General features: G+C 45.1%; 1 protein-coding gene across 1 annotated transcript in view; it reads right to left on the reverse strand.

Moving 5' to 3' along the window:
* The window catches only part of NIPSNAP2 (nipsnap homolog 2), a 102527-nt gene that overhangs the window by 20306 nt on the left and 64079 nt on the right, over window positions 1-18142 (reverse strand). Inside the window, exons 7-9 of the mRNA XM_086954578.1 lie at window positions 11556-11587; window positions 8833-8927; window positions 8180-8263 (exon numbers count right to left, since the gene is read on the reverse strand). Of these exons, the coding sequence (XP_086810704.1) occupies window positions 8180-8263; window positions 8833-8927; window positions 11556-11587 (211 nt within the window). The remainder of the gene's footprint in view (window positions 1-8179; window positions 8264-8832; window positions 8928-11555; window positions 11588-18142) is intronic.

Genomic DNA, 18142 nt, shown 5'->3' on the forward strand with positions numbered 1-18142 from the left:
ACCTCAGCCACATTGGACCCTACAAGAAGAGAGCTGGCATAGTCCAGGCGAGATAACACTGTAGCCTGGACTATCAGCTGCCTGGTGCGATGGTCAAAAAACTTCAGAACAGGGCGAAGCGACCGTAAGATACCAAAGCAACAGGCCGCGGTTTTCTTCGTGTGGCCTACATAGCTGAGGGAGGGATCCATCCATACTCCTAAGTTCTTTAATTCCGTGACCGGAAGGGGGGCCGGCCCCAGCTCCGTAGGCCACCACCTGTCCCCCATAGCTCCGATCTCTTGCCGACGATCATGATCTCTGTTTTCTTAGCGTTGAGCTGGAGACAGTTGTTCTTCATCCAGCTCGCCACCGCCATAAGTCCACTCTGAAACCTGGGGGCATCCCGGTCCGCATCCCCGCTGATCGTAACCGCTAGCTGAGTGTCGTCAGCATATGAGACCATAGTCATGCCCCATTGCTTGACGACCTCAGCCAGCGGCCTCACGTAAAGATTAAACAACGTGGGACTCAGCGAGGATCCTTGCGGCACCCCCTGTTTCAAAGGATGGAATTGGGACTGGAACGGTGGGACGGCAACGCTAAATAAACGATCGTCTAGAAAAGACCGGAACCACTGGAGGGCAGGTCCACCCAGCCCAATCTCCTCCAGGCGATGCAACAGGATAGGATGCGAGACAGTATCAAACGCGGCGCTCAGGTCCAATAAGACGAGCGCCGCTGTCTGTCCCGCATCCATCACCGTGCGAAGGTGTTCAGCCATGGAGAGGAGGGCGGTCTCCGTGCTGTGTCCAGCACGGAACCCATTCTGGGTGGGATCCAAGATGTTAGCATGGATAAGGTGAGCCGAAAGAACTTTGTTGACATGGGCCTCCAACACTTTGGTCGGCCACGGAAGCAAGGAGATGGGCCGGTAGTTTTCGGGTTTATCAGGATCCAGGGACGGCTTCTTCAAAATGGGAGAAACCACCGCCCGCTTCCAGCTAGCGGGTACCGTGCTTGACTCCAACGTGATGTTAATCAAGGAGTGAACCACGGCCCGTCCCACAAACGACTGCTCTCTAAAAAGAGTCGCTGTAAGCGGATCAGCGGGGGACCCTGATTTGACCTGCTGAGCCAGGAGGTCAAACCCCTCTGATGTCAGCGGGGGCAGCACGGAAAATCCATAGATGTTGATCGGGGGCTCAACTGGAGGCCCTGTACAAGGGAACGTCCGATAGATGTTTTGGACCTTTTCCAGAAAAAACCGAGCAAGAGCCTCACAGTGAGAGGTGGACCCAGTCGTCGTAATACAGGCACGCTTTGCCAAGAGATCCTTCATCACTTTAAAGATGGTTTTAGAGGGGTTGGAGCTGTTGCCGAATTCAGCAGCGTAATAAGCTGCCCGAGCTCGGCAAACAGCCCGATGGTATATTTTGACGGAGGCGAGATAAATAGCTTTTTTCCCGCTATTGTACGCCTTCCGCCAAGCCCTCTCCGCCCGCCTACAACTACCCTTGAGTGTACGTAAGGCGCCGTCGTACCACGGACTGGAGTCCCTGGAGCTGACTTTACAAGCGGTAATTGGAATAAGGGCGTCAAGCGCCTTGGAGATCCAGGAGCAGAACTTCTCGTAACCTGAATCAACCATCATCAGAGGTTCTAAAGGCTCCTCGGCGAGGACACGATGTAAGTCCTCCAGACGTAATTTACTCCAATGACGCCTTGTGACCAGCTTTGCCGGGGGAATAGTAATCATTCCCGGCAAAGGGGTACAGATGGTAACCAAAGAGTGGTCCGTCCAGCCAAGAGGTGTAACGGCGGAGACAGCAGCGTCTGCCAAATTAGTAAAAAAAGGATCTAAGGTATGGCCGCCTGTATGGGTAGGCTGTCGAACCATTTGCACCAGTTGAAGGGCCTCCAGGTCAGCAAGAATACCGCTAACCGAGGGGGTGTTAAGGTTCTCAAAATGTAAGTTGAAGTCTCCCAAAATAGAAAAATTGGGGCAGCCTACCACCAAGGAACTAACCACGTCGGGGAAGGCCGCTCTAAACGCCACATCGCTACCAGGGGGGCGATAAACCACCATCCCTCATATATGGTGGAACCCGAGCGAATAAATTAAAAAAATAAATATATATATATAAAAACATTGGGTATTAAGGAATCAGCCCATTCCTGCTTTCCTCCTTTCCAGTCGATAGAACACAGTCAGTAGCTTTGGATAATTTTAAATCAGCTCCTTATGCACTACCCTGTGGGGTTATACAGGGATCTTCCTTCAGTCCGACATTTAACTTTTACGTGTGTGAACTAGCACCCTTGATCCAAAAATTTGGTTTCAATCTGACATCTTACTCGGATGACACACAAATTGTGGTTGTGGCGTCCAAAAACGGACCATCCACCTCGCTACGCTTTCAGGATTGTATGAGGGAAATAAGTACCTGTATGAGTAAATACTGCCTAAAGCTCATTCAGATAAAACGGAGGTAATAATATTCATCAGCCTCTCGTCAACTTTGGATCCCACATGGTGGCCATTTGGCTAGGCGAACTCCCTAAACCAGTAACCAAGGCGAAAAATCTGGGGGTACTAATGGACAACAAACTGACATATGTAAATCAAATAAATGCAACGGTCTCTTCTTTTTTCTAGAATTTAGAAAATAAAGAAAATTCTCCCTTATCTGCCAGCTAATACCAGGCAGACTGTTAGGACTGCATTGGTGCTATCTAAATTAGATAACTGCAATGTTTTGTATCTGAATATTCAAGTCAACACCTAAAAAAGTTGCAGATAACACAAAATGCAGCCACTAGAGTCTTGCTGGGTCTGCCTCTAATGAAATTCAAAAACTGCATTGGCTCCCGGTGGTAAGCCATATTACATTTAGGTCGTTATGCCTGGCTTACAAAGCTCTAAATAATATAGGTCCAGTCTTTCTTAAAAGCCTCTTTAACTTGCATCTTCCCAGAAGACCCCTTCTTTCCACTGAAGCCAAATAAAGGATTGTCCTCAGATTTTAAAAAACTCATTGGGGTTGTAGATGTGGAACACTCTTCCCATACATCTTAGATCATCGCATTCACTGATCTTTTTTAGGAAGGAGCTTAAAATATGGCTTTTCCAGAATTAGTCCACTGTTCACGTTGTGTTCTTTTTGATCTTACGCGCCAAGACACCTTAGGGTATTCGTGTGCTTAACAAGTTGGAATAACATCGCATCACATGCCCCTGTCAATTGATTTATATTGGACAGACAACCCAAAAAGTATGCATACAGGTCTATACACACAGAAGCCGCATTCACTGCAAAGTGAGCGGCGCTCCATTGTGGATCACTTTCAACTAAAAGGCCACACAGAGGATGATTTACGCTGGCATTCGCAGTGATCAACCCCCCACAGAGAGGTGCTGACATTAATGCGCTTCCGAACAAAGAAGAGCTGAGATGGATGCTATGTGCCAACTCCCAGGGTTAGGGGCTGAACAGATCAGTGGTCTGGACAACTCTGCTATAACTATCTATTTCTTTGGAAAATACAATCTCCCGTGACCATGTAATTTTCATTCTGTATATTGGGACTCTTTTTGTATTTTTAGGCCCATTAGTTGAGCGGATACCTTTAAGTACTAACTTACCAGCTCCTGACAACTCTTGAAATTAACTGTCTTAATATGGATATATACACTATAGAAACAACCATTGTATTGTAATTATATGAAAATTACTCACCTTGTGGATACTGTCTCTATTATTACTGTTTAATTTACAATTGTTGATATATCATATTGCATATATTTTGTACATTTTCTTTCCTTACTTTTGTCTCTCGCCCTACTAATTGTTTTTCTCCCCTTCTCTTCATCATGGATATAGCCTTTTCCCTTTTCAAGATGTCTGCCATTCTTTCCACTCAGAAAAACAAGTTGTTTCTCCTGATTACATATGTGATCACGCCCACTTCCAGGCTTTTACTAGCACTCTCGCACGCACATAGGTCACAACCACTGCAGGTTCAGCTGAGAGCCGCACACCGCTGCTGCTCTCGACCCACGTTTCTGCTCCCGCCCTGCGTATCTGACCTTTAAGGTTACTTTGCAGACCTGCGCTGCAGGATGGATCCACTCACAGCAGTTGTTGCCTCCCCTTATCTTTGAAAGCCATCACTTCCAACGCAGAGTTCAGCTCGATTAGGTAATATTAATTGCAGCATGCGGCTACCTTAGCCTAGCAACCCCGTTTTTTCTCCACCCTCAAATTAATTTATGACCCTCTGAGTCCCACCAGCCGCCTTTCAACCGAATGCCCTCCCGGACCCCATCTGGTTAATGTCATAACTGCACATCACTTGGCTGGTAAGGACTATCTTTTATGCCCCATCCTCTTATCAATAGCGCTCACATACATTATACGTTTGCTCATTACTTTCCATTAGTTTCTCCCCAGCTCATTTGACCGGTTCCTCTAAACGCCAGAACTGACACCCTCGCTGCAGCACCTATCTTGAACATTGCAATTTTTCTTGCCTTGCCCCCAATCCCAATTGGATGGTTCTCCCTTTCACAAGTCAGCACCCTATCTTCAAAGTCCTAATATAACAACCCACCTACTTCACTAACACAGAGCAGGGCATTTTAATCACTATTGAGCATGTTTCCTTGTTTGTAAGAGCAGTTCTCACCTTCATAGTCTTTGGATGCACATCATTCTTCCACGTACCTGCATGGCATGAGAGGCCCTCGCCTTTTCATCTTAATTTATTATTTTAATATTGAATCTTATTTTTGATTTTTTCTCTTTCCTCCCCACCCCCTTTTTACTCCTTTTGTTTTATTCCTGTCTTTCTCGTGACTTTCTTTTTGAACAGGCAATTCTTCTTTTAGGAATATATTCTAAGTCCTGATGATGGTCCCCAACAAGGAATCGAAACGTCGTCAACAAAGTACTTTGACTATTGCAAATGTTCTTTATTTTGAAAAGAATAGCATTGGTACTTTATAAAAAAATAGGTGCCACAAAATGTCTAGTAAGTGTTGAGCTACTCTATAAATGTCTGAGTTCTGGTAATCTAATTGTTTATTTTCTTGTCTATTTCTCGCTCGGGTTTATCTTTCAATATTTATTAAATTCAAGCATTACATGATTTTACTTAAAGTTGTTATAGAAATTATTTGATTTCTATGTACACTGTTGTAAATATTCCTTCGGAAGGGGCCTTTTGTTGCTCTATAAATACCTACACCATAGTCCCCGTCACACCTTTGGGTTTCCTTATGAAGAACAACGCGCACTCAAAGATTGTGGCATTGTCCATTAAGACCTGCACCAGCCTCCTCTTGATAGATGGAAGAAGGGATTTGATTTGAACATTTATAAAGCGCTCGACTGCCCATGGGCTAGATTTCAACTCTAAGTCGATGGCCCTCAGCCTCAGAAGGTTGATATGGAGCCGTAATTCTGCCGAAATCCAGAAGGCTCTGATCTGCATTGCTCCAAGATGGCCACCCTAACCCAGAAGCGATGGATCATTCACTACTGTCAGCTCTGAGTGGGGAAGAGAGAGAGGGGCCTGCTTGCTCTTCGGCAGCCACCACTGCAGATATTTTGCAATCTCCTCCGAAATCTGGATATGGTCTGAGAGGTCCCCTTGATATTGGGCTCACTGAGCCTTCAGATACAATTGAAGAGACTGAATATGCCACCTGGTATGATAAACCAGATGGATTCAGGAGGACATCAGTCACAGCAGCCTAAGAGTCCCCCTTACTGAAATTCAGGACTAAGGTGAAAGACTGGGATAATAGTCTGAGTGTCCTTGTCTCTCCTTTTCGGGGTAAAGGCACAAAACACAACCCTTTCCAGAGTGGCTCTGATGAAGGGGTGCATCTGAGGAGTCAGGTGTGACTTTGGCCCACTCATAGTTAATCCTAAAGATGAAAGGAGGTTCTTCGTATTTTAAAGGTGGCGGACTACTACCTAGGGGGAGACCGCTTTCAACAGCCAGTCGTAGAGAAAGGAGAAAGACCGTCACCCCTGATTTCTGAAGGTGTGCTGCCACCACCACCATCGTTTTCGGGAACATCCAAGGGAAAACTGGTGCCACCAAAGAGAAACACTATGAACTGGAAATGCTTCTGTCCCACCACGAATCACAGGTAGCGTCAATGGGTCTGCAGGACGGGTGTACGGAAACAGGCATTTTGCAGGTTCGACGCTACTATCCAGCCTTTAGGGTCAAGCGCAGACAAGACCTGGGCCAATGTGAGCATTTTGAATCTTTCCTTGCAAAGGAAGATGTTGAGAGAGTACAGATCTAAAATAGGACAAAGGCTTCCATTCTTCTTGTAAACCAGAAAGAAACGGGAATAACAACCATGTCTTACTTCTGGTGTGGACACTCTCGCGATAGAGCCTTTGGCAAAAAGGGATTGCACTTCTTGCTGCAAAACGGACAGACTGTCTTATGTCAGTTCATGGTGGGCAGTGGAAGGTGGGACAGCATGGAAAGGAAGGGTAGGGCATACCCCTTCCAACAATTTGCAGGACCCACCTGTCCGATGTTATGGCCTGCCAACCCGGCAAGAACTATTGGATCCAACCTTCCACTTGGTGGCTGTGCTCCACCAAGAGCACACTAAAGGGATTTGGTAGGTGGGGCTGCATGAGGGCAGTTGACCTTTATGGTGGGCACCACAGCCTCGACCACGAGAATACTGGGCATCTTGTTGAGGCTGGATCGGCTGGCAGTACAGCAAGCCTCTGTGCAGCCATGGAAGGAGCGATAAGCTGATGCAGCTGGTGAGGTACAGCAGATAACACCAGGGAGGGTGACATGACCCTATTCTCCTTGAAATATTCTACAGGGAACCTTGCCTTGTATTCATATAGGCGAGTCCCATCATAGTACATGTCTATGAGGGACCACATAAGGGCGGGGGAAAAAAACGTTTGAGCACAGCAAATCATAGCAGAGAATGGTGACATTGATGCTAATGGCTCACCCAATAGAATCAGCGGTATCCAAGCCACAACATATTGTGAAGTTGGCAGCATCACAACCTTCCTGTATAGCCTGGAGAAGGACCGGTTGTAGATCTTGAGGAACACCTAGAAAGACTTGAACCACCGAAAGGGTGTGGGCGTAGCACCACAGGATGCAATTGGCATTCACTGATCTAAGAGCCAAGCTGGTGGATAAGAAGACGTATTTTCAAATGCCTCCACATATTTTGACTCCCTATCAGGGGAGTAGCTTGTAATGTAATGAGTTTTGGTTTGTCCTACCAATTGCAGCCTGAACCACCTTTTGGTGGCTTAAGTCCTTCTAGGTGTTCCTCAATTCAGGGGAGGGATTAAGGCCACTAGCTACTTGCAGGTCATCATACTAATTCTCTTAGTAGTATGGCTGTCCAATCTCATCATCCACAGCTTAATCATTGTACAAATCTGTACTAAAGAGGCAATGTAGGATATGCGTTGTCCCTTGTGGAGGCGGCAGATGGGGCGGAGGAAATTGCTCTTCAACAGCAGCCGGGCGCGGGCTCTGTCGAGGTCAAATTGGCACAGACTCAGAGTTATATATTAGAACAGGAACCTCTTCTTTTGGTATCGATGGAGTTAAAGTTCCAGGAACCGGTGTGAACCGTGGCAAAGGAAAATGTATTCCAGATGGAAAGCCTCTTAACTCCATGTGGCCAAAGACACACCAGAGGGACTCGGCAAGATTCTGAAGAGTTGGAGCATGGCCTTCAGAACTCTTCGATCCATTTCAGAATGGCAGACCGCCCCAGAAACACAGGCTGCGCCAAAACGAATTACTGGATAGGCTCCAACATCGATCAACTTCAGGATCAAGATGCATTGTGCAGCTCTCATCCTTCTGATGACAAAGTGAGTGGCAGGAAGGGACGAATCCCGATTAGATTTTTCGTGTTTTTTTGTTTGACTTATCCGACAATTTATATTGCTAACCCGAAATACATATGGTCTAGTTGTAAAACGAAAGTACTCTTTCCAGGTCTCCTAAATATGAACACATATTAGATAATACAAGAGGCAAAGTAAAGTACACTCTGCAGGGCAGATGTTTTTGCAAGAGGTTATATTGTTGTATAACCATGGCTGCCAAGGTACTGTACAAATACCTGCTCACAAGCCATGCATATAGATAAATAAACAGAAGAACATTTTACCTGTATAGTAAACACATTCATCCCAGCCATCCTTCTGCCATGCAGAGTTTCGTGTATCATCTCTACTTTGAAGGTCTGGATATGCTGCGGGGAAAACAGATCAGCAAAAGAGGATCAACTCACAGTGGAAACATTTAAATAACACACTCACAAAAGACAGTAGCTCAAATAACGCTGTTCCCCTAGGTCAGCATAATTCAAACTCAATATGGTACACCTAACAATACCAACTGTAGGAGGAAATAGTATACAAGAGCATGCAGGGATGGCCGACCAACACGATACACAAAGTAATCGATTCAACCCATTAAGTATGACTTGGAGTAAAAAAGCCTGGAACCATAGCAAAGATAGTACTGAGACAATTAACTGGATGCAATGGTTCTAAAATATATTAGTATACTGTCGCACTATTACTACTAAAAACCTGCAGTACTACATTCTCTCTCCAGTAATCTGTCCCTTGCATTCACTCATTAATACCAAATAGAAAGAAAAGATAATACCATCCAAAATTCTTTAAGATATTAGGGAGTGTGAGGCAAACCTTGGAGGTCATGACAAAGAAACTATCTGAATAAATTATGTAAATAAACAGTGAAGAATGTGGAAAGAGAAATATAAATATTCTGAACAACAAAATGTAATGTTACCCCAGAGATGATGAACCATATATAACTGTCCAATTTGTGAAAAAAAGCCAGCAACTGCTTCATTATTGTCTTGCCGATAGCCAATAGCTCGAGCCCTGAAGGAAGAAAAGAAGGGATTTAAGAGTTCACAAAACATCATTTTCTGGGTCACATTTAGTTTATCATTTGACAAAAGGTGTGTGATCTGCTTCAAACAAAACTACACATTTTGAACAGCTATCAAGTATTAAGATGTTTTGTAGAAAATTGTGGATAGGTCAGCAGGAATAGCAAGAAAACTGATATTTCTAGATGGTCTTGATTAAAAGAAATACGACCCTGCCATAGCACAGAGTGCAAAATTGTTCTTTCATGATCAGAGCACACAGTCCTAAGATACATCAGTCTATCACAAGAAGTCAGCAAAGAAATGCTGAAAATAAGTTACTTTTAAGCAACAAACAAGGAACAATGGCATTATGAACTGGCTCCAAATATTGGGAAACCCGGTAGCCCAGAAAATCTGGGTGATCAATAGTGTTTAGAGAACATGGATTCCCTTGAAGAAAGCCTAAAGCCTGGGCTTTCCTGGTGTAACAAACATGCACATACATCTGATATTAACAGAATTGACTGTGATCAAAAGGAATAAAAGAAATCCAGACAAAAATAGACTGTACAGGTGCTCCATGAATGGTGCAATAAAAGTGACATGTGAATAGATGTACCCTAAAAATGTGAACAAATTAGATACACTTTAGATACATTTGCAATGTTATTTCAAATTGTGTCTCTGAATTAAGAGTGAAATTGAGGCAAATATCAATAAATGTCACTCTACAAGTCAAAAAAACGTTGACGTTTTGACTCCTGCTAGTTATTTGGGAGGCATCTTCATCTGGACTGTTTGGAAACACCTACAAAACATTATTTTTGAAAAATAGAGAAACTCATGGGGCCCAGTTTGCACAATAAATATCCAGCTGATGTGCATGTTGCAGGTTCCAAAAGAATTGTGGGGGACTCAGGGGTATAAACCACCAGTCCATAGTCCATAATCTGCTTAATGTTGTACAGAAAAAAATAGGGAGGTACATTCTGTAGTATGGTTAGGCTCGATTCTGGTGGATTCGTTCACCTTTGCATGCTCTAAGGTCATTTGTTCCTTATATATTGCAACACATTGTTACCACTAATTATTATTTATTCTGAAGAACAACATATTGTTTTTGGACTACAGACTGGACGATTTATTCCCCCCTCCCTCCGGACACCTCCAGAACTCTTTTGGTAAGTGCAACAGGTCCATCAGCAGTTAATTTATTGTGCACTGCCATGAGCTTGGTGGGCCTCATGAGCTTCTCTATTTTCTGAAATTATTTTTTGGAGGTTTTGCTAATCAGTCCAGGTGAAGAATTCTCCCAATCCCAAATAACTAATAGGGGCTGAAACGTTTAAAAATAATATTATTTGTTGACTGCCATTCATTGATCTTCGCTTGCACTGTACTCTACTCCTGAGACAAAATTGGAAGTAGCATTGTGAAAAGTATCTACAGTATTTTTACTTTCTTTGTTCACATCATTTTTAGCGCACAGCTATTCACTTGTCACTTTCACTGCACCACTCACTGGAGCACCCGTTCATTATATATTTGTCTGAATTGGTTTCATTCCTTTTAAGGACAGTAAATCCTATCAATACGAAATATGTCCATGTTGTTTGTTACACAGGGAAGCTCAGGCTTGAGGGAACCACTACTGTTCTCTAAATCATACTATGAATAACTGAGCAGACACTGAAAACGTTTGGCAGCCTAAAGCAGTTATTCACAGTTCAATCTTTATCTAATTAGTGCAAGCCCTTAGGCCATTATGCCATTTATACCACTGAATGCCTGGGTTAATAAACTGCAAATATTTATGTTGTCAAAATATTTATAAAAATTGTAATTGCTTGTTTTGCTATCCCAAAAAATTATCATTCTACATCATGCAAATAATCATCCTCTAGAATCAATATCAGTAATGACTTTAATGGACAAATCGATACACCAACATTGGGTTCAACTCTGTGCAAGGCAGATGGAAATCTGGCTGATAGAACATATTGCATATTAATTTGAAAATAAAACTACACTTTGATTTTTTGAATTACATTATTTCAGTAATGTTCCTAACTCTTCAAATTATTTTGTTTAGATTAAAGCAGTTAAGATTCAGCTAGCTGGAGGATTTTATTTATTTTTGCTTCACATTAGAACTGCTACTTTTTGTAATTGCCTTAATACATAATAAAATGCAATGTATACACGTTTGACCAGGGTTATTTCCACACAAGGTTATCATTCCAGTCCTTAAAGAGAAAGTGGAAAAAAATGCACAAGGGTAAAAAAAAAAAAAAAAAATAAAGTCAGTCTATCTTGAGTCTCTGACATCATTAAACTTTATATGCAAACTATTTAAATAGCTTCTAAAAATGCTTACATTTTTCCTCCAAAAATATTTTAAATAAAAGGAACACTGAAATACGCAAATTGTTGTGCATATATCATACCCTATTATTAATGTAGCATGCATTTGTAATTTAACGAGAACTCTCAGCAACCAAATACATGAACATGGAATTTGTGTTCTCCCACATAAACTTTGCTATTACACAAGGATCGAAGAGATAAATACATTTCCAATACATGTAAATCAACTACATTTCTTAAAGGTGCGAATGCAACCCCACAAACTCACCAGTTGTTGCCCCATTCAATCATAGTTCCAGGCTAAAAGAAAAAGAAAATATCCAAACATCATACCTGTGCATCAACTTTTAGGTATTGCTACAGACTGTTTTACTATCTTGTAGATCTATTGTTACCAGTACCTTAATAGATACCTAATGTAGGCTTCTAGTTTACCCTATGCCCGCTCCATATTTTGATTTGTGGAGTTGTATCATTCCATCGCTTACATCAGGAAACTATTTTTCGGTTACGTGTTTCCCTATTTTTTCAGTTTGACAAGAAAATAAGGCCCCTCCTATTTCTCCTTGTGCATCTGTATCTTGCTGCTCCCTTCCACCCCTCTTTTTCCCCCTGTATGTCGGCTGCTCCTGTGTGCCCACCTCCTTCCTGCGTCCAATCGCTCAAGCTTTATCTCCCTTTCCTTTCTGTTCGCTACCTTTTCCAATGCATTCCTGTTGCAAGAAGGGAGAGTATGAGTACAGTGGGTAGTATACATCAACATACATTAAATGTTTACTATGTCTACAAGTCTAAAACATGTTTCAAACACTTATTTATGGGCAACTTTAAGAACGCAGATTGTTTTTGGGACTTCACCTGCTTCTGCAATTGCGACTTCACCTGCTTCTGCAGTTGCTAACAGCCAAAGCAAGCACTGTGTTCACTTGCTCATGCAGCCTACAGTAAATATATTTAATGATGTTTCGGTCAGTCCCAGGGATGCCAGTGAAGGTACATCAGGCTTTTAGTGTCAGTACTCTAGTTCTTTGGTAGCGCAGTATATTAAAGCATTCACTGTTCATTCTTGAACAGCAGCTTTGCTGCAGCTAGGACAGTCACTATGGAGCAGCTGCGGTGGTCACATTTGTAATGGTGGGTCTTTGCCCAGAAAGGGCCTTCATTTTTTAACCAACCGTAGGTCTAATGTAGAGGTAAAGCCAACCTGTTGCTCCATGTACAGTCCATGAACCTATCAGTTAATATGAACTAGCTCTCCCTACCTTCTGTTTTAAAGTACTTTAAAAATGTAAGCAAAGTGGAAGCCTGTTTCATTTTTAAGACCATCCTCTGGGAGATTGGGAGGTAAATCCGGAGTATGGGAAGAGCCCAATATCTTCAGGGCAGTTGGAGTTTGTGACTGCATTGTAAACTGCATTGTAGATTTAGAACTGTAATGATGGGTCACACAGTCTGGGTTAATGAACATATTGGAGTGTATGAGACAAGTCAGCCTTTCTCTAGTATTTGCTTTCCGTCTATTTTCTCATTTCAGCTCCATACTTTAAATTAGATGTTGCTTTTTTCCCCATATGCAACTCCATAGGCAAAAAAGCTAACCATAAAGAAAAAATGGCTTAACAGTATTACAACAAATTTGGCAGAAAGCTACAGATATATCCAGAAACCAAGCTTTTGAGATATGGTGTAAATCTGTTAAGCCATTCTAGAGAAATGAAGAGAACAATGTCTAGATATCTGTTGCCATTGGTAGTCCTGCAGGAAAAAACAACAAAAAAAGAATTTAGATTGGTCTGGTCCCCAGGAGTTGCACAGGACTGCATGATGTGAATAGCGGCCACAACATGAAGAAACATGTTGCAAACGCATTACTGGACTTGGGCCGCAGGTCCAGAAAATAAAAAAAAATTAATGACCAATTGTATCAAAGTTTTTGTGTCAAAAACATGGCTTAGTACAGTACAAGCGTTGATCAGTGTACACGCACGGCATGACAGCAATTCCAGATATCAATAGTATACAAAAGTGAATTATCATATCAATAAACCATAATCACACCATTTCCCCCATTGCATTCATGTTTCTTCGGACAGCTATGTGCCTCAAAAATTGGCTCCGCTTGCTGCGCGCACCCGTCCACCTCTGCGTGCCAACCTCTAACATTCGGTGACTTTTCTTGGTTCCTGACCCGGGCCACATTCTTGCTTAGAAACTAAGCAAGCTGTCCCCAGAAAGGAGCATTCGGCCCTAGGGCCCCCTACCTCCTCAATAAGCCATAGTAAAGCAACACGGGGCATCAACTCTAGGGGGGTGGTCTTGGACAGTGGATAATATTCAACCCACCCCCTCCCAAAAAGGTTTCAGTACCAAGGACTCCCAGGCAATATGGAAAAAGTCTGCCTTGGGAAGCACGAACGCCGCTGGCGCTTTGGAGTGTACATGTTGTAAGTGCCTCAGGGCTGCTGTAAGACACATGCAGGTAGTGAACTGTACCATGCGCAGCCGAACTGAGATCGCCAGCTCCCTAGGTGCCATGCAAGCCTCTCTCCAGTCATCGTGATCCAGTTCTTCCACTCAGGATGCCCATCTCTGCTTGACCTTCCCAAGACCATTCGGGGATGGATTACTAAGAAGCGGTAAACTACCGAAGCGGCCCCCTTACCTAGCCGCCACAAGAAAAGTTTAGCCTGCAGCAGATTGTATTCTGGCAGGGACTCACTCAGGAGTTTGTGAGCTAGCAAGGCATGGCGTAATTGGAGGTACCGAAAGAACTGCAAATTCTACAGCGAGTACTTTTCACCCTTGTAGACATCCCACAGGTATGCAATCCCATGGCAGAAAACCTTTCAGTGTCAAAAGTTGACCAAGACATGTTCCTCATCACAAAGGAATCGTCTCTGTGAGGCAATGGTCCCAACCAATAAGGCGAAGAGCCGTCCTACCAACAAGTGAGGGATACCCACGCCAATGCCCTCTTAAAAACAGAAGCATCCGTGCATATTGCTAGCCGGTTTACAAGGCCAATCCCCAACTGTCAGCCTGAAACCAGAGTGTGACGGCGTATCACCAATGCAAAAAGCAGAGGGGACAATACAATGGACAGCCCTGGTGCATGCCCCACTCAATGGGAAATGCAGGAGACAGAACCCCATTCACCAGGGCCTGAGCCTTCGGAGAGTGGTAAAGAAGACAAACCATACAATGGAAGCCCTCCCCCATGCCAGCCTGACAAAACTCCATCCATGACACGGTATCGAAAGCTTTCGTAAAATCAACATGAGGGCCAGATTGCCGATGCCCAGGACAGCACTAAATGGACCATCCTAATACAGTGACGAACAGGGTAAACAAGAAAGGGTAGATGTGAGAAGTTGGCCTGGCATATGCTGTCCACTATTCTAGTGGGCACATTGCACCAGTCTAAATGACCCTTATTGATGGTAGGTTTAAAGGCAACCTATATTGAAAAGCTATCCTAGTGGTAGCAGCGGAGAGCAGCCTTCAGGCTAAGTCTTGAAGGAACGTAAAGCAGCTGGTTTTACCAGTTTATAATCTCATGAATGACCAAATGAAAGGAGAACCACACCAAGTGTGTTTGTGCATATATATATATATATATTCACTGAAAAAACCATAGGTTTCACACCAGTTATAGTTAGGTGGAAATTTTACTTGCATAAACCATTGAAATTCCCACGTTATAGTTAGTTGGACTCACTATAACTTGCGCGTGCAATGCACTGCTGATGACGTCACATATTACATCACTCATGATATGGTCAGTGCCATCACTCATGACATCACTGATGACATCTCAAATGACTTTGATCAGCCAGTCGTCCAGGTACGGGTAGACAAACACCGTGTTCTTTCTCAGGTGCGCTGCCACCACCGCCATGCACTTTGAAAAAGTCCTGGGTGTAGACTTCAGTCCAAACTGTAGTACGGTGTACTGATAGTGATTGGCGCCGACTAGAAAGCGCAGGAACTTCCGGTGTTTCCGTGCAATGGGCACATGGAAGTACGCATCCTGTAGATCTATTGCGCAAAGCCAGTCTCCTCTTTGTAGCTCAGGATAAATTCGGTGCAAAGACAGCATGCAAAATTTCTCCCTTCGAATCCATTTGTTTGCTTGTCGCAAATCCAGAATAGGCCTGTAATCGTTCTTGTCCTTCTTGCGCACCAGGAAGAACCGTAAGTAAAGGCCCTTTCCCCTTTGAGACAAAGGGACGTCTATCGCCCTTTTTCTTAACAGGGTATCGGCCTCCGCTTGGAGCTCGCGCAGCTGGAACTGGAGAGAACCGGTGGAATTGCTGGAGGAGGGCTGACAAAACGAAGACTGTATCCATTGCAAACAATATTCAGCACCCACTTATCAGGAGTAATTTTTCTCCACTCTGCCAGGTAATTTTGTATGCTTCTGCTGGCCGCCTCTGCCCCTCGGACGCTTCTGGAAAGGCTGCCGCTTGTACTGCTGCTGCTGTTGTTGCTGCTGGCCAGCCTGACGACCTTTTCTTCGCTTCTGGGAACCATATCTTCACTGGAACGGGCAGAAGGACTTCCGTTGTTCCTTTGGTTTCTCCAAACCAACTGCCTTCAATGTCTCTACGTTCGCCTTCATGCGGGCCATCTCCTCATCTGCATGCGTCCCAAAGATCGTCGACCCAGAGAACGGCAAATTTGCGACTCTCTGCTGCGCCTCCAGTTTGAGAGGTAAGGCGCAACCAGGAATGGAGTCTTAAATTAATGCCATGGCAATAACCATGAGCCGCCAGGAGAGAGGCGTCCGCCGCAGAGCTGATGACTTGATTGGAGAACATCATGCCCTCGTTCAATATCTCCTGGAAATCTTCCCTCCTGTCCGTCGGAAGGAGCTCGATAAACTGTTGCAAAGATTCCCATAAAGCGCGGTCATAGCGACCCAACAGCGCCAAGGCACTCGCCGCTTTCATTGATGTGGCAGCCGTGCCACAAACCTTCCGTCCGGCTGAATCCATCTGACGGCTCTCCTTGTCCAGAGACACCCTAGAAGATGGCTGCTGTCACGATGACAGAATCCGGTACAGGATCTGACCTCAAGAACGCCGGATCAGGATCCGGGGGCCTGTACTTCTTTTGCAGCTGAATTGGAGCCGACTTCATAGAAGCCGGGGTCAGAAACAGCTCCATGGCCAGTTCCTCCAGTCCTGGCACTAAGGGCAACAATGGGCGAGATAGATGCCGTTTGTGAAAAGTCTCAAAGATCACAGAGGTAGATGGTGTGGGTACCGTCAATTTGATCCCTAACTACGCTGCCCCCCTCAACAGCACTTCCTGAAACGTCACATTGTCGTCCACAGGCAACACCCTCGTAGGAGGGGAATCCGATAATGTTGGAGAATACCCCCGGTCGCTCGAGGAGCCCGTGTACTGGGACCGCGACCTGTCTCTCTGATGGCGGTGACGAGACCTTGTGGAGGAGCAGTGTCTACTGCGAGTGTGATCCCTTCCTCTAGACCTTGATCTAGATCTCCGAGGCTTCGCCGGAGCCGCCGGTCTTAGAGGAGGCGAAAGCGTAGGAGCGGGAACCTCAAGCCGAGGTGGTGGAGATCGGGGAGGCGGTGGAAGAGGAGGCAGGGGTGGTAGTGGCGGAGGAGGAGGAGGAATCGTTGCTGGAGGAGGAGGAAGCCGCGGAGGAGGCATCCTCGGAGGCAGCTGTGGAGGTGCAAGCGTCCTGGGCCTAGAAGGTGAGTAGGTCTGTGAATACTCCGAATCCGGTGGCCTCACCACTCTCCTCTTCTTTTGAGAAGGTTTCAAAGAAGATGTTCTGGAGACAGACCTCTTTTTGGACGAGCGCCGTCACCGCTGCAACCGGGACCTCGCCGATGAAGATGACAGACTGACCACTGAGGCCCGGGACACTGTCCTGGTCCTTAAAGTCTCCTCGACATCGATTTGTCCTTCCTCAACGTCAACCTCTTCGACTTTCTACTCCTCGACGTCGATCTTCTAGATGTCAATACACTCATCGACGTCGAACGATTTCTCTTCGACGTCGACTTGGCTCTTCTCGATGTCGACAGTCGTGTCGACATTGACGGCAAGCGGTGGTACAGCCTCGACGGCGAACGTCGTCGCCTCCTTGACTCATCTCGACGTCGATGGTGTGTTGACGCCGGTGAAGTCCTCGGCGTCGACCTCGTCCGAGGGCTCGCCGTCCTGCCTCTCGACGTTGAGCGGCGACGCCGCTTGGACCCAGATCCTTGGGTCGACAGAGAGCAGATTGTGGTCATACCTCTCGACGCCGAAGCTATCGATGTCGACCGGGATCTGTGCCTTTTCCGGGCCTTTTCTTGACTGGGGAGCCCCCCAGAGGCCGAAGCACCGGCAGAGGATGATGATGATGATAGAGTCCCTCCATGCCCAGAAGTCCCACCTGGTTCTTCATGTCTCCGCTGCTCCAGGCCTTGGAGTCAAATCTTCTCCCTGTCACGCAGGGTCCTCCTGGAGAAAGAGTAACAGATATCACAGGAGTCAGGGACATGGGTGGAAGGGAGACAGAGTATGCATACTCTGTGGGGGTCAGATTTAGCCTTCTTACTACCACACTCAGGGCACTTGTCTAATAAAGCTGGCATTTTCGACAGAAAGAGGTAAAACTGGTTATAAAACACAGCAGACGTCGAGTGAAACACTCAAAACCCTGGAAAAGTGCCAAAAATTGAAGAAATACCCAAAAAGGGAGAGCTCAATGCTCCAGGGTCCTGCTAGCAGGAGCCAGAAAAAAGAACTGAAAGTAAAAGGACTTTTGCTGTGCATCCTGGGATACCGAGGGTCTCTGGAGAGTTCCTTAAAGGCACGGTATCCCTTTTCCAG

This window comes from Lissotriton vulgaris, chromosome 2_1, assembly GCF_964263255.1.
Source record: "Lissotriton vulgaris chromosome 2_1, aLisVul1.2, whole genome shotgun sequence".
Taxonomy (NCBI): Eukaryota; Metazoa; Chordata; class Amphibia; order Caudata; family Salamandridae; genus Lissotriton; species Lissotriton vulgaris.